The 17,474-nt window shown below is 46.1% G+C and overlaps 1 protein-coding gene across 1 annotated transcript in view; it reads left to right on the top strand.

Annotated features, from left to right (window-relative positions):
- The window catches only part of NRP2 (neuropilin 2), a 114,408-nt gene extending 101,914 nt beyond the window's left edge, over positions 1-12,494 (top strand). The window contains exons 16-17 of the mRNA XM_063095111.1: positions 7,915-7,965; positions 10,400-12,494. Coding sequence (XP_062951181.1) covers positions 7,915-7,965; positions 10,400-10,704 — 356 coding nt within the window. The 3' untranslated portion in view covers positions 10,705-12,494. The remainder of the gene's footprint in view (positions 1-7,914; positions 7,966-10,399) is intronic.
- Positions 12,495-17,474: the final 4,980 nt, after the last annotated feature.

Here is a 17,474-nt window from a genome sequence, read left to right on the forward strand (position 1 = left end):
CACGGGAGTTAATTCTATCCCAGGTTCAGTAGGCAGAGAGTCTTGTTCTCCATGATTAATGAGTTCCACTCGGTTTCTTCAAAGAGTGACTGTGTTGTGCCTTGCTGTTATTTATTTATGTTTTCTACTAAAAAATTCATGTAAAAAACATTCTTTAAGGTCAGTACGCAGTTTTGTGCTGCAGACTGAACTATTCCAGCAGCCACAGGTAGACCCACATGCCAAGAGAAAGTCTCAGATCCTTGGGGCTGTGGGACCCAGGGCCCCGCACTGGCCCAGAGAGGAGCACATCTTCTGTGCTGAAAAGGAGGCATCCAGCTTCCTTCCGAGGAAGTTCAGGGCTACTGTGACCGAAGGGAAGACACCAGGCAACGAGATTGTTTTCTAGTGGGATGTGTATATGTGTAGGCAAAGCTTCTAACCCCGCATGGCTCCGGCAAGGAGTGGTGAGTGGAGGAGAAGCCAAGAGAGCTGTTCGTCTGAAAGACCATTTTGAACAAGAGAGCAGCTTTGATTTGTGTTGTGCGCTGAGACAAAAGGTCATAATAATGTGACTTTGACTCTGAGAGTAATGGACAGTATCTATGGCCATATATGTGCTGTGGGGGCTTCCTTTCATCTACCAGAAATCTAGGGCTGCTGCCTCTTGGACATGGGGCTTGAGTGTATAATTCGGGGAAGAGAGCAGCATGATTGCTAAGTCTGAGTGAACTAGAGATGTTAATGCGCATGCACACACGCGCACACACAATACCTTGTTTTGTCTTCTCTGAATAATGCAAAATTGAACCCTTTTAATATCATTAACTAACATTCCGAAAGCAAAGGCTCTGATCCAGAACGGGAATGACAGTATGCCATGCCTTGGCTTTCAACAATAGCAATTTCTTTCTCCGGCAGCAGGACTCATTAACAGGATGTCTGGACTAGAGTTCTCTGCAACTTGTTAGAAGCAGCCAGCTCCAGTAATGATGGGAGTGTGGACAGATCTTTGAGCTGGAGGTGGCCTTGACCAAAGTCCTATTCTCAGCCAGCCTGCTGGTTATTGAGGCTTCAGTTTAGCACAGTCAAAAAACCTTTTTGTCCCTTTATTGCCACCAACAGTCTGGGACTAGGGGCATAAAGATTTCAGGGGCTAGTGTGGGCTTCCCCATTTCTTCCCTAGGGCAGTTCCAACAACTGGCATTGAGAGTAAGAGCATGGTGACCAGGACCTAGACAGAGTCCAATGTGCGTATGTCAAAGGAGCCCAATAGGTGCCTCCTGAGCCTCGGCCAACTGTAAAGCAAGAGTGGGAGCCCAATAACAGTGTCCAGGGGAAGCCCTGGGCCCACAAGCCGATCATCACTTTCCAGCTCTGCAACTCCTGATAGGGTCACCGACCCCTCTTCTTTCCCCAAGGAGGACCTGGTCACCACCTGTCTGCTTCGTGCCAGGTGCAGTTCATCTTCAGCCTCCAGCCTTCCCTTTCTGCTTCTTGACCTCTCCTGATGGCCCCTTTTCTTTTCCTCTTGCATCTTTACACGTTCTCTGCCCTCTCTTCACCAAAGCCTTCTCCCGGAAAAACATGGGTAAGATTCCTTCATACAAATGCTTAATTGGTTACTTAATCCAAGTGCTTGCATTCTTACAGGAGACCAAATGTAAAGCTAGAGGAATTGTTCTGTTGTAATTACACTCTGTGGCTACCAGTAAGCTACTGGGGGAAATCATCTCTTGAACAGGTACTTGTAAAATCCTGTCACAGAGTCATTCATTCTTGTGTTCAGAAGAGCCCAGCTTTTAAGTATGGCAAATTCTCTTGATAACATACATGTATACAGAATTTTTTACAAGAACATACAAAGTAAGAGGGGCAATCTCTAAGAAGACATCACTTTTCACATTGAGAGTGGATGCAGTTTTGATTCAACCTCATCCTCTCACTTGACCAAGGCTATACCAAAACCACTCCACCTGAGCGGTGTTTCTACATGCACCTCTTAAATATTGGGACTGGAGGAGAGGAGAAATGTTGAAGCCCACTGGCAAAAAGTTTCTGAAACATAAAGATGTAAGATTTCTTTTCCCTAACATCTCAGGAAAAAGTTAGAATGCAGAGGGAGAGAAAAACAACACTTTTTCCCTGAAATTGTCTGTGTTTTTCCTACCTTCATACCCTGAGAGAAGGGAGCCAATAAAAGAAATAGAGAGAGCCAATTTCTTGTTGACATATCTACTTACAGTGATGGAGAGGATCTCCGATTTTTTCAGACTTAGGGTAAAAGAGATTCCAGAATTTTCCCCCATCACCATTGCTGGGTTTTCCAGGCTGCAATATCTTTATGGCTAAACATTTCTCTGGCTGCATTTTTCTTATTTCCATGACATTGTTGGGGCTCAGTGGAGACATTCTGGCCTCAGCTGCTCATCCGCGTCCACACTTGAAGGTATTATTAGGTCATTTCACAACCTTCTTGTTTGCAGTAGGTATTTCCAGTCCTTTTTAGTGATTCCTCCTAAGTTATTTAACTAAAAATAATATAAAATAACGGCTAAATTCAAGATCAAACTCTTCCAGTAGTCTAATACCAAGCCCCCTTTTTCTTTTCACGCTCAAAACCATTTGAAAAACTCCAAAGGATATTTTTTCTATGACCTTGCCTAGATTGGGCTGTAGCCCAAGAGATAAAAACCCATGATAAAGGATCTTCTGGTGGTGTTTCTAAACTCAAGCCAAACCCAGCAAGGGATGAACCGCTCTCAAGTAGCCCGGCTTTCTAACAGAGAAGATTTGGCAATGTCTAGATCAACATCTGATCTTTTGGCTCCTGATTGAAAGTGGGGATGAACAGACTCGAATTAGGGAAATTAAGTGTGGTAGGAAGGGGGTACTTTCAGCCCATACTGAATATTAAACTGAATTAAACATTTTGAAGCACCAAGAAATATCTCCTTAGGCCTTCATTATTTCTCATTTATTGAGGTCTCAGTATTGTATTTCCTGCTGGGATTTAAACAGAATGGCTGAGAGAATTTGCTGAAGGCTGCTCCCATCTGAACGGTCTGGTGATTTAGCTGGCTCAGGGGGTTCAGGAACCTGGAATCAAATTCAGAAAAGGCTCTAAGTGGCCAAGATCTTATCCCAAATAAATCACAGGCCCCAAACAAGGTGTTGAAAATCTGTGACTTACTCTCATTTCTACTGCGGATCTATTCAATGGCTTATTGCATTTTTCTACCCTCGTTTCTCAATTTCTTCATCTTTAAAGTAGAAGCGATGACACTTGGTACCTGTGAAAATGAAGAATTTCAGTGGTTTCCTGTGTGTAAGAGTCTCTTCGATCCTTGCTTTCAAGGCTGGGTTAAGTGGACATGCTAAGACTGGTCTTCCACGAGGTTTTATCAGCCCAGCCTCAGTTAAGGGGGAGGCTTAAAACTAGGGGCACAGTTTACCCGTTTTGTCAGTTCCTGGATTGCCCATTAGCAGGACTGGGAAAATGGGAAGGACCATAAGACACAGCATTCTTGCTTGGTGCCTCAATCATGCTCAGTGGGAATTTCCCAGCTGCAGGTTGGAGTGTCGTGGGGCGTTTCCCCTGAAGAGCTTGTGTGGTCTTACACCACCAGGCAGTGTTCCAGACCCCTCGGGGAGAAACGCATTTCATTAGAGGAGGTTCGGGTCGTGACTGGGTAGGGCTGTTCACCATTTGTGCCGCAGTGTTGCAGTTTACCCACAGGAACACTACAGAGTATTTGACGCTCCTAGGCTAGAGAGAGCTCCTGCAATAGTCCAGTGGTGTTTTAATAACTAGCCACGATGGTCCCTCACTTGGAAAAATCAGGACAGCAGGAGGTGGGTGAGACCTTGAGTCACTGCACCACGTACCTACTCTGCTCTCGGAGCTGCAAAGAGAGGGGACACCTGGGGAAACTAGAGGACTCAGCCCAAGACTTTGATCTCAATGTGAAAATGACCAGGTTTTTGTTGACTTGGGCTGTATTTCTTTTGCAGTAGTGGATGAGCTGCCCATTTGATTACTCAAACTCTGCTAAACTCCCTTCCAGGCCTTCAGGAGCCCACCTCTGCTTTTCAGTGCTGGTCTGCAGCAGCTAGTGAAGGGGCCCTGGGGACAGAGGCCTGACTCACACATAGATAAATATAGACTGGAAGTTTTGCAGCCGAGCAAGGCAATCTCTCTGAATTCCTTGGTGGATCTGATACAAATGAATACAAGCTAAAAGCCAAGAGATGAGTGTGTGGGTAAAAAGGCTCAGGTGCCACGTTTGAAAGCATCCCTATCAATCACATAGATAAAGGAGAGAGAACTCTCCTAATCCCCACCTCACAACAGCCTCAGTTACAAAGTAACCTCCCCACTCCCACATTTTCCTTCCTGGAGGAATCTAGCCTCATTTGCCCAGTCCCCACCATGGACTCCAGCAGCACTTGGAGTCCCCTCCACAATGCCCCGTGTCCTTTTATGCTCTTTTGGCATGGGTGAGTCCTTACTTCCCAGCCACACTGTAGGGCCTTGACACCTGGTCCCATACATCTTTATTCTCCAAAGTCCCCACTACGGTTCCTGGGCACCTGATAAACCCTCTTAATAAGTGGTGGTTGGTTGACTGGTTGGGTAGTTGGTTAATGATGACTGCCCTTTGAAGAACCATATAATTCAGCCTTCTCTTTCTGGGTGCTGCCTATCATGGAAATTGTGAAGCCCCAAATTTCAGATTGCCACATCTTCACACTCATGAGAAGTCCCCACGAGTTCCCACCATAGAGATGAGCCAGTGATCCAGGCAAACAGCCAGAGAGTGTGTACCCAGCCAACTGGGATCTGGGACAAGGCAGGTGCTTTCTTCTGTTACAGTGGGTCATAGTGATAGGATGATAGTTGCGGTGTCCTGCCCACACCCAGAGAACTTGAATGCAGACTTGGTGGTCCCCTCTGGCCCTAATACAGTATTGGAGAGTCAGCATTCAGGCTTTGGAGTCAGACTGGCCTGAGACTGAGCCCACACAGGGGTCATGTGAGCATGAAGGTTAAAAGTAGAAGTGATGTGGGTGGTCAGATCCATTCCTGACGCGGGTTGTTCTAGAGGTGTGGCCCATTCCACTCTCCTTAGCCCCTCTCACACTCACAAACTCACCCACCCACTGAAACAGAGTCCTGCAAGGTCCTCTCCAAGTTTTTCTCCATTAGGGAAAAAAAAAAATTCAAAGTCCCTGGTCCCATTTTCCTGCTGTCTCCTGTTACCCTTCTCACTTTCCAGCTGGCTCCACCATCCTGTGCCTGCCATTTTTGACTCCCAGAGAGGCACCTCACTCTGTGCCTTGAGATCCTAGCTCGTTGTCCTCCCTCCCGCCCCACAGCAGGGCCAGGACCTTTCCCCTGGATTTCCTCTTGGTGACCACTCTGCTCCACCTTGCCTTTTCCTTGCCAGAACTGGAGGGACTGGGTGGGGGAGCCACATTCCTTCCTGCCAGCGTCCTGAGGACACAGCTGAGGCTCGCCTACCAGGCTCAGCAGAAAAGGAAAGTGGCCTGTGAAGGGCAGGAGGCTTTTGAGAGAAAAAGCTCTTAATCAAATCCAGATATCAAGAATATCAGCAAAGGGACTAAAGAAAATTGCTATCAAAGTAAATTGCTTTTTGTACAAATGTTCCCTTTATTTGTGTTTTCCCCTGTGTGCCATTCTTTCTTTAAGCTTGGTGAACAGATGCGCTTTTGAAAATGTTGATTAACTTATCCTTTTTTCGACCCCTTCCCACTCACCCAAACTCCTGGGAGCAGTGATTATACAAAAAGCCAAGTCAAGCCACTAAAGTGTTCTTATTCACCTTAAGTAGCCTCCGATTCTCCAGGTGCAGAAATCCCAGCTGCATCTGGGCTATTGATTTCATAAAACCTTAGAAATGGACCAATTCTTAGGAATCTTGTCCAGTCCTCTGCCTCCAGAGACAAGAAGCTGTGATCTCCTGCGATCAAATGTTCTCATAGCCGTTATCATCCTCTTACTTTTTCCTTGAAGATCAGTGCCACATCCACCCCTTTCCATCCCGTGATCAATGGTATCCCGAGACTTCTTCCCTGAGGGTGCGAGATGGAGCAAGATGGCATTCTCACCTCCAAGAATTCAACACATCCTCGGCAGAAACTAAATCCCTAAAGGCGAGAATAGAATTTCACACCAAAGTCACTAGCAGGGGCCCCACAGTTCTCATCTTAGGCCGATTCACATCTTTTTATCCGATGTTCTGCATCTTTCATCCATGCAGCTGTTAACACATATGAGCATCTCATCAAATGAATAATTGTTGGACATGTGATGGTTTTCTTCCATGTTTGTTCATAGGTTAAAAAAAAAAAAGCCTCTGACTTTCACAAGCTTGCTTTGATCCCTGTGACAGACACCACCTGCCTCTCCTTGAGTCGTGTTTACGCCATCATTCCGAGGACACAGCCTGCTTTGTGGGGGCCTGGAGAATAACGCAGGGGATGGGCATGGAGGTGGGGAAGCTGCCGTGGCCTGCAGGTGCCAGTGCTGTGCTACAAACATGCCAGGAATGGGCTGGATTTCCAGAGGATCAGTGCCACGTGGCATCAATCCTTTCAAGTGGGATCTTGGCAAGTTGTTCTGTGTATCCCTTTGGTGACCAAGAGGATGAGAATGTGCTTTAGAACCTTGGCCGGGCATGAGGAGGACTTCTAACATGATGAAAACGATGGCCTTCAGGAAAAGACTGAATCTGAAGTGTGACAGTGATGGAGCAACCCTCAGTTCAGATCATGGTCAAGCAGATCTTCCCTAAGATGTAGTGCTGGTGAGGGACATGCTCAGGATGATATAACATTCTTTTGTTCCCCTCTCATTTGATACTTTAGCTGTTTGGGATTTTGATTTTAAGTCTTGATTTTTGGATATTAATTTATAGTGCTGACCTCAAGGTTGTTCATTTGACTTTGGGTTGAAAAAAACTCCTAAAGGGCCACATGCATTCACCAGGACCATCTGGAGCTGACAACCCAGAAAGGCATAAGTAGCTTGTGAGATAGGAAGAAATGCTAAGACCTTGCTCTCTGTCATGTACTTGATTCTCTTCATTAATGGTTTACCATTTTAGGCAGGTGATTTTCATCGGCTCTGATTTCTATATGATGGACAGCATAGTGACAAGAGAGACCTATATAACCCCCCCAAAAATTGTCATAAATAAGAAAATGAGAGTGACAATACTGGAGAAAATTCAGAGTAAATTAACTTAGCTCTACTCAAGCCTGGGCTAGTCAGATTGGATGCCCATGTTTGACCGTCTCTAAACCATGAAGAATGCCAGTAGAAAAAACAGACTGGAGAGGAGAGACAAGCAGTATTAGCACAGATATGTGAAGGTGACGGGTGTTATGGTGTTCTTTCCAGTTCTACTCTTACGTTAACATACATCATGATGAAATGTGGCTCCCTTAAATTACCATATGTTCATTTGAAATCCAGAGAAGGATTCTGGTACCTGTGTCCACTCAGATGTGTGCACACGAGGAGATGCAGTGGTGTGCTACACCAAATGGACATCACACTAGTGGCGACTGGTGATGGGCATAAGATGCTGTTAAAGGTGGCTTAGATAAAACCGAGGTCTAGTTTGGTAATGAATGACAGACACTTTAAAGACACAGTGACAGGGCTTACTTGGCATTGAATACCTGGCATTTCTTATTAGTTCTGTTTTCTGGTTGTTGAAAGAAAAATCAGATCATCTGAAGGAGAAACAATCCAGTAATGTCTATACTCAATGATCTAGAAGTGGATGTGGTTCTCTAGCTGCCCGCAATACTGGGAAGTATTCTCAGAAAGTGTGCATCTCTGCCTTTTAGCCATGGTGATAGAATGTGTTGTAATAGGTTTGTCTGTTTTCCTTTTTATTGCAGTGGACATCCCAGAAATACATGGGAGAGAGGGATATGAAGATGAAATTGATGGTGAGTATTGCGATGATTTAACAGATAATCATGAAATTTAAGTTTGGTTATAAAGATATCAACAAAAATAATGCCCAGCATATTGGAGGGCCAGAATTTAGAACTATCAGTCAGAAATAAAAGTGGAGAAAACTAGAAAAATGAAGAAACCGTCAGTTGCTCTGTCAAGGACAAATTTAGAGATTTAGAAGGTTTATCGAGTTCCCTCTGCCTGGTGTGAAACAGTTCCCCTACTTTAAGCAACTTTCTGTATCCATAGACTTCTAATCGGGACAAATTCTTTAAAGGTAAAAGGCAAGCTCCTCTTTACGTGTCACTGCTTGAACCTTTGACCTCCTCCCAAAAAGGGCCTGGGTGAATGTGCACAAATGTGAATATTCTCCCAGGCCCGCTGTGGTTTCCAGTTCCCTGGCTTGGGGGGAACCTTTCTCCCACTATCCAAGATCAAGTTGAAGCTTGTTGCAAAATTTAGTTTCTTTTTCACGCTGCCCATCTCATATTTTCATATTTATTCCAAGCTCTATTTTTCCACTTCAAACACACATACTTCAAAAGGCCGAAGCAAGAGTCCTGACTGGAGGGCCACTGAGCAAACACGTAGATGTAATTTCTTCCCTCCCTGGGCTTCTCTGAGTGCCAGAGCTGATCTCCAAGCGACTCAACAGCAAGATTCCACTCAGAGAACAACTTTAGACCAAGATTGATGCATTTAAGAAGAGCAGTTTATAGAGCAGCTGCTTTTAACCTGACCTTAATCAAAAACTTCGTGTGTAGTTATAGAAACTGGAGTGACTAACCCAAACAGCACCTTGTTAACTGACTGCAGACTCTCCCTGCAAAACCCAGTCCAACACTCCTTTTAAGGGCAAAAGTGTGCGACTGACCTACACGGAGAAGCTGCACTAGATCAAGCGCAGAGGCACTATGATGAAGTAGACAGAGCAAGGCAGGAGGCTGCAGAAAGCCTGATTCCCATTTCCACGCTAACGGCTTGCTAAGTCTGTGATGTGGAGTTAACAAGTCACCTCATTTCTTTAAACCTCAGTTTCCTTACCTATTAATAAAATTATAATATCACCCTGCCTTCTTCATGGGATTATTAGGAGATCCAAAAAGAAAAAACAAGCCCTGGATGTGGTCATGCCTTGGCCACTATGGAAATTTAAGTATATTAGTTTGCTAGAGCTGCCATAACAGAGTACCATGGACTGGCTTGAACAACAGAAATGTATGTTCTCACAGTTCTGGAGGCTGGAAATCCAAGATCAAGGTGTGGACAATTTGGTTCCTTCTGAGGGCTGTGAGGAAGGATCTGTTCCAGGTCTCTCTCCTTGGCTCGTAGATGGCCATTTTCATGTTCACATGGCACTCTCCCATGCCTGGGGTTCTGGGGTTTAGGACTTCAAAGTGAATTGGAGTTTAGGGAGACACAATTCAACCTTGGTAAGTATATTAGTCTGTTTCTTTTGCTTATAACAAAGTACTTGGAACTGGGTAATTTATAAAGAAAACGAGATGTATTGCTTACAGTTTCAGAGGCTGGGAAGTCCACAGTGCAGGGAGCACATCTCGTGAGGGTCTTGGTGGTGGCGACAGTGACCCAGGGGTCTCATATGGCAAAAAGTGGCTGAGCAGAGAGAGAGAGATAGCTGCTCCTGTGTTCTCTTTTTAAAGCCCTCAGAATCACACCCCTGACCACCGTTATTAATCCATTCACTATGGCATGGTCCTACAATCTTATCACCTCTTCAAGGCCCCACCTTTCAATCACCATAATAGGATTTCCCACCCTCTTAATACTGTCACAGTGGGGGTCAAGTTTTGAGGGGACACTCGATCTAAGGCAGTAAGATAACAGTAAAATAAGATGCATGTCAAGGGAGGTCTAGTGGCTAGAAAAGATGTGCTGCCTAAATGGCCAGGAATGCTAAATTGGGAAGCTCGTCATGTGAAAATAGTCCAACCCTATCCTTTGATTTAACTTGAAGCAGTTGGAAGTGAGGGATTGGGTGGCAAAGAAAGAAGGCTGCCTGGAACACAGGGTCTCTGAGGGGCTCCAAAGGCCCCATGAAGATTCTGCAAAATCTCAGCTTACCTAATATAAGTCAAATTATTTAAATATCAAATACTCAGTACTTACTGTGTGCATACAGTAAACATTTTACAAATATTAGTTCATTTAATCCTCCCCAAAATTCAGTGAGATAGATTTCATTAGTATCCCCATTTTACACAGATGAGAGAAATGAGGCAGAGAGGTTAATAACTTGCCCCAAATTACATGCTAGGACATGGCAGGACTAGGCTTTGAATTCAGGCCATCTGGTTCTAGAGTTCCTGCTGCTTCCTGCTGTGCTCTGAAGAGCTGGGGTGGCTCAGTTATTTCACCCCAAAATAAGCAGTGCCTGCAATCTCTCATGTGTTTAAACCACAGATGAGTACGAGGTGGACTGGAGCAACTCTTCTTCCCCAACCTTGGGGTCTGGTGTGCCCTCAGCTGACAAAGAAAAGAGCTGGCTCTACACGCTAGATCCCATCCTCATCACCATCATTGCCATGAGCTCACTGGGCGTCCTCCTGGGCGCCACCTGCGCGGGGCTCCTGCTCTACTGCACCTGCTCCTACTCAGGCCTGAGTTCCCGCAGCTGCACCACGCTGGAGAACTACAACTTTGAGCTCTACGACGGCCTCAAGCACAAGGTCAAGATGAACCACCAGAAGTGCTGCTCCGAAGCATGACAGATTACACCTGAATCACATCTGACGTTTCATTCCAGCAAGAGGGACAGGGGAAGATTACGTTTTTTTTCCTTTGGAAACTGAATGCCATAATCTCGATCAAACTGATCCAGAATACTGAAGATATGGACAGGACAGGCAGGCGAGTGGAGGGAGGAAGGGAGATGCAGCTGCGAAGGGGATTATTACCCACCTAGGACCGCAGTGGCTGAGTCATTGCAGAAACGGGGCCATGTTCTCTGCTAGGACAAAGACAGGAGCTCATCTCTTTGGGGTCACAGTTCTATTTCGTTTGTGAGTTTGTTATTATTATTATTATATTTTATTTTATTTCTTTGGTCTGTGAGCAACTCAAAGAGGCAGAAGAGGAGCATGACTTTTCCAGATGGAAGCAGCGTAATGATAATTATTTGCTGCTTTCTCTTGCTAATCAACACTTGAAAAGCAAAGGGCCTTTTTAGCCTTTCTGTCTTGAGAAATAAAACTCAAAAAAAAGCCGTCCAGCTTATCCCATCCTCTGATCGTCTTATGACTTCAGGGATTTGCTGTGGTTAGGTTCTGCCAGCCAACCCTACAAGCTGCCGTATCCAGTCCTAGCATTTAAGTAGGATGTTGTTGCCTTTAACTTTTTTTATCCAGGGGAAAATTGCCATTTTAGGGTCAGCATGAACAGCTCTGTCTTATACGTGATTTAAAACAAACCAGAAAAGGGAAACTTTACACATCAAAATCCATAGATGCACCTCCACATTAGAAGCGGATGAGCCTTAAAGTGCTTTGTGAATAGGAGCCATTCATTAAACCTAGACCCAGGATTTGTGGCTGTGAGTCTTCCCTTCCAGGGCCTCTGGTGGTGGTTTTGCCTTTTCTTTTCCCTCCCTCCTCCTTGTTATTTTAAAACATATAGATATACACATGCACACACGTGTGCCTGCACGCACACACGTGCACACACACACACACACACTGTTCAGGTCTCTAAGCCCCAGGAAATAGCACCATTTGATATTCTCAGAGGTGGAGTGGGGAAAATACAAGCTACTGTTGTGTTTTCTCCATTGGTGAGTTGTGGTAACCAGTGACCATGGGATGGAAAGCAGAACAGTGGGGAAGGAAAGAGATGCCAACCTCTGTAATCATGTGATGGCAAAGACTGGGCAGTGTAGACGGAGACACTGTGAGGAACTAGTCTCTCGGAAGGGCCAGTAAACACTGATTTCTCCTTTGGGTTCCAGCCACCGCTTCAGCCTCTCGGGAGAGTCAGGGCTAGGATATACAAGAACAGATTCTAACCAGAAGTCTGCAAGTCCTGTGGACCAAAATGCTGACCATAGTGCTTCAGCCCCAGAGAGACTTAGGTTCTTATTCACACACACATATACATACCAGTTTGTTTTTTATTAAGTGCCTTGAAAAAATGAAGAAAAATGTATTTTCCCTCTATGTAGAAATCAGTGAATATCTTACAATTTAAGGCATTCCTCCTTCCCTAACCCCAATGGCTCCATTCCTGGCTCTCCCATCTCACAGCTGATCCTACTAATGGAATGAGCCCTGCTACCCGAGTGGTAGTCATAGCCCTAGATGATTCTCAACTGCTCTAGAAAGGGAGCCATCAGGAACAGAACGAATCTGTGTGAAGGATAACATCGTCCACATCAAGATCCAAATCTTGATTTCGTATTAATGCCTAAGGATTGCCTGTGTGCTGGAAATACATTTGAAACCCAGCCAGTATGCCCAGCCTATTGCATATCAATGGTAAATGTTAGACCATTTTTGCTGCTATGGTCACCCACAATTTCATTTGTCTCATACCCAGGTGAAAGGGGAAAGGTGAATGGGACTGGCTGGTTCCTTTAAATGGCAATTTATGGAAATGCTAGTTTAAATGGTAATGTCACAGTGTTTTGTATGCAGAGAGGGAGAGTTCATACCCACAGCTATTTATTCATATGTGTGTCTGTCTTTGCGAGCCTTTGAGTTCTCTGTGTCTACTGTGTATGTGAATGGTCACGTGGGACTCAGTGGTGGTATTGTGACTTTGACCTAGGGCCCCCGAGTATAACTGCTGATCTTGGCACTTGTTGGCATAGTGGTAGTTAAAGGTGCAAAGCAAAACTGTCACGCCCCAGGGCTTAGCATCAGACACGTCTTGAGCTGGGCATGCAGCAGAAATGAGTTTTTAGTTAGCCCACCCTCCTCTTCACCCTCTTTTGCAGCTCAGTGTTCAGAAAGCTGGTAAGTCCTAGGGATTTCCAGAAGTAGCCTGCAGAAGAAGAGAAGTTCGAAAGCCTATTCCAGGGGTCCTGGCCTTCTCATGCCCAGTGGGCCATTTATAGTTCCCCAAAGACCAGCCCTGTCTCAGGCCTGCAGTTCACCTATAAATTATGTACAACTCAACCCACATCCCCCTACAAGTCCTATATCCATATTCACTATTGGCTGATTTGAGGCCCTGAGTGGGCCCTGAATGCTGAACAGAAGCAGGGTACCCAGGGCTACATGCAGTTACCTCACTAAGACTGGAGGCTGGTCTGTTGTAAAACAGAAAGAAAGACAGCTGGGCCCAATTTTAACTTGGCCAGGGGACACCTTGGTGTCACCTTTATCTACAGTTAGGCTCGCTGACCCATCTCCCTTTGGGAGACCCAACTCACAGTATTGATCTCCTTTTTGCCTTGTACTGAATGACATATTACCTCCATGCTCTCCTGGACTAGGCGGTCAACAAGGCCACAGGGTTGCTTTCTCTCTGGTGGGGATGGGGTAGTGACAGGGATGAGGGTCCAAGGAATGAGCATGAATGACAAGAAAACAAGGGGAAAAGTTAAACTGTCACACAGAAGATTAACTTTTCCAGGGTTTGCAGTTAAAGGTATTCAACCATTCGCTGGCTGAGCCAGATCACGGGAACTTGAGAGCTTTTACTGTGATTCTTCAATGTAAAAAAGAAACAATGTCAAGCTGTGTTTATATGATTTGTATAAAGCCTTTTTATGATTACTATTTAAATAAACATTATACCAGAGATATTTTTCTGCATTGTCTTTATTGGAGACAAAGAGACTTGGAACCGGGGAACCAAATCATCCCAGTTGGCCTGAGACTTTCCTACTTTTCAGCACTGAAAGTCTTATGTCCTGGGAAACCTCTTGTCTTGGCGCAGGCTGCTATAACAGCATACCATAGACTGGGTGGCTTAAACAACAGACATTTATTTCTCACAGTTCTGGGGCTGGGAAGTCCAAGATCAAGTCACCAGCAGATTCAGTGTCTAGTGAGAGCTCTCTGCCTAGCCTGTAGATAGCTGTCTTGTCCCTGTGTGCTCACCTGGCCTTTCCATGGAGAGAGAGATCTGTCTTCTACTTCTTATTAGGGCAGAAAACCATCATGAGGGTCCTACTGCCATGATCTAATCTAAACCTGATTATTCCCAAAGACTCCACTTCCTAATACCATCACAATAGCAGTTAGGGTTTCAACATATGAATTTGGGGGGGACACAAACATTCAGTTTGTAACACCCCTTAATCCCGGGCAAACTGAGATAGTTGGTCATTCTTTTGTGACAATATTTCTCAACATTGGAATTAGTAGGTTGATTGGCTTGTTGGCTTTTTATAAAATAAAGATATCATGGGGATGAAGGGTGGACCATCTGGCCAAGTGGGCTACTTTAACTCAAAAGTCTTGCCCAGAAGACTCCAGCAGCTGTGATACCTACAAACACTCCTCCTCCCTGGACATCACCAGGCCCCTGCTGCTTCCTTTCTCTCAGACACTTGATTGTCAATGTCTCTGGTGATTCCAGCATCTATGACAGTGCTTCTCAAAGTGTGCTCCCTGGCATTAGTATCATTTGGGAACTTGTTAGAGATGGATATTCTTGGGCAATTTCTCAGATCTACTGAATCAGAAACTCTGGGGGTGGGGCCTAGGGATCTATGTTTCAATAAGCCCACTGGGGGATTCTTACACATTTTCACATGTAAGAACCATTGATCTAAGAGAAATGAAAAGCATCCTGGCCTCACAAAGTGATTAAGGATCTTTTAACCTGTTGATTATTGGATTTAAAACAAACTGGACTTTGGCCAGTGAAAGCTAAAGGAAGCAGAGTATACTCTTAGGTAGTACAATAAGTTTCCAGGAAAGAAGGCGCGAGAAGCTCTGTTATGAACCCCCTTCCCCAAGGGAGCTATGAACTGGAGCCAAATGTGCCTCCATCCTGAGACTCTGTTTACTTCCAAAAAGGAAATTTGGTCCAATGATTTGTTCAAGAAATGTTTTTGAGCACTTTCTGATCTTGTAAGCTCTTGGAGCCTACACTCCAGTGACGCGGACAGAAAGCAAATAGCCAAGCACGTAAAATAAGGGCTAGTTATGGCAGATGTGCTTATAGCAATTAACGGGCTGCTCTAATGGGAAATCACTAGGGTCACTCCCTCTAAACGGGTAATCAGGGAAGGCCTCTCTGAGAAGGTGAGATTTAAGCTTAGGCATGAAGGGATAAGAAGGAGTGATCTAAGCAAAATGCCCACGGAAAGCTCTCCAAAGTGAAGAAAGAACATGTAAAGATCCTGCTGTAGGAAAGAGTTTGATGCCTTCCTAGGAACACAAAGCAGCGCAATGAGATCACAATCAACCAGGGAGAAATGCTCCAGATGAGGCTGGGGAACAAAAGGGGCCAGATCACACGGTGCCTGAAGGCCACGGTGAGGCGGTACTCTCTGATCTGTACCATTCTTCAGCTTCTCTTAATTTATAGAAGGGGCACCCCCCCACCATCCTCACTGGCCGGGAAGGTCACCACAGTCAGATCTCTGCAGCTTCCCTCTTTGCCCTTCCTGCGCTCTTCATGATATCGTGTGTCTCCTGAGATGCCTGGTTCTATCCTATTACTAACCCTAGCATCATTTACAGAGGTTAAAATTAAAGCAAATTTCTTCTTTCCTTTAGCTGAGCTTTGGGGTAATTTAAAAGCCCTAATAAACTATTAATATCTCCTGGTCCCTAGCCATCTAGTGTTTACGTAAGATCTTCTTTTATTTATTTTTTTATCTGCATCCTTCTGGAAATGTTTACATGACCCTCAAGGGAGGCAGGCAGGCCAGTGAAATGAAATTGCAACAGGACCATCATTGAGGGAAACAGGACCCATCTGGATGCTGAGGCCGCCTTGGCCCCCACAATGTTGGTGGTGGTGATGGGGCTGTGGGAGGGGACCCTGAAGAAGAAGTCGAAAGATGTCTCTATTCCAGTTCTCACAGGCTTCAGGCTCTAATCCCAGGCTGAGCTAAACAAATCTCCCAGGAAAAATGTCTGCCCCCAGGGGATAGGGTGTGAGTTGGGGGAGGGGGTTCTGAACAGGAAACACTACCTGTTGTGGCTCCTTAGAGCCACCTTGCCATCCACCCAAGGGCCTTGCAGTTACTTTAATGCCCAGTCCCATCAACAACACGGGAAGGGTCCCAGAAGCCTAATGACCACCCCCGGCGCGGCTGGGCTTGGCCTTGAATTCCTCTCTCCCCGCATTCCTGAGTCTCCCACCTGCTCCCACCCCACCTCCCAAGGCTCATTCCTCTCACGCCTCATTCCTCCTCGTTCATGAGTTTTCGCAGTGACCCGAGAGGAGGCTCCTGCGGAAGGACATGCCTTCCACATTCTCCCTGGAGACTCAAGCCAGAGGCCTGTGAGGGAGCCATGAACTAAATTGTTTCTGTAGCTCATCCAGAGAATGACACCTGTTTCCTCTCCCTTCTCTGCCAGAAAGCCCCGTAAGACGTGTGTGTGTGTGTGTGTGTGTGTGTGTGTGTGTGTGCTGGTCCTGTCACTGCAGGTTTACAAGTGCTATAAGAAAGAGGTCCTTTCACTAACGAAATATGTCCCACCTGGCAGCAGAGCATCTGAGCCCTTCCTCATCCCTCTTTCCGCCCAGTGGCACCAGCGTGGCAGGGCCCCCTCCACAGAAGACCCATCCCAAGGGGAGCTCACAGGGTGCCACCCAGGGTGCCATCCCTAACCTGAGAGCCAGCCAGGCCCATGTGCCCACAGAGGCGCCTGGCCTCTGCAGACAGCCCCCCCACTGGCTGAGAAGGAAAGCCCCAAGACGGGCACCCCAAAACCCTCACCATGCCAGCAGGCCTGGGTGGCTGCAGTCAGGTGGGACCCTCCTTACCCCTGGGCCTCAAACAGTCTCCCCAGCAAACGGGGGGCAGCTCTGTTGGCAAGGTGCTGTCTGCAGCCTCCACAGCCCTTCAGGCCTCTTGGAACTGTCTGCAGGGCCAGGTTGCCCAGGTTTGGAGCACAGCCCCGCTAATAAATCTCCTCTTGAAGTCACTGACTGAGTCTGCTGGGAACAGGAGCTGGGCTGTGCCTCCCCCGCCAAGCCCCGTGCATCGTGCCCTGACCAGCCTTGACTCTGGGGTTGGGGACAGGCGGCCTTTCTGGATTTGCCTCTTTCTTTACCTTTTTTGCTTCCCTAAGCCCCTCATTTCACCTCTCCTGGACGATTCATGTTTCTGTTCCCAGCCAACTATTTTTAATGCCTGTGGGAGTTCAAAGACAGCTTCATAGGGTTTTGAAATCCCCAGTGCTCGCAACCCCTTGCACTTGGACATGCTGGGGAGGTGGGAGAGCTCTGGTCTTGGAGCTTGGAGGCCAGGGCTCCAGATTCAGTTCTGCCTCTGTGTGACCTTGGGAAGGCCATGATACATCAAGGCTTTCCCATATGTGAAGTGGGCATTTGTACTAAATGAATTTGAGCT

This window comes from Cynocephalus volans, chromosome 1 (genome assembly GCF_027409185.1).
Source record: "Cynocephalus volans isolate mCynVol1 chromosome 1, mCynVol1.pri, whole genome shotgun sequence".
NCBI classification, from domain to species: Eukaryota; Metazoa; Chordata; class Mammalia; order Dermoptera; family Cynocephalidae; genus Cynocephalus; species Cynocephalus volans.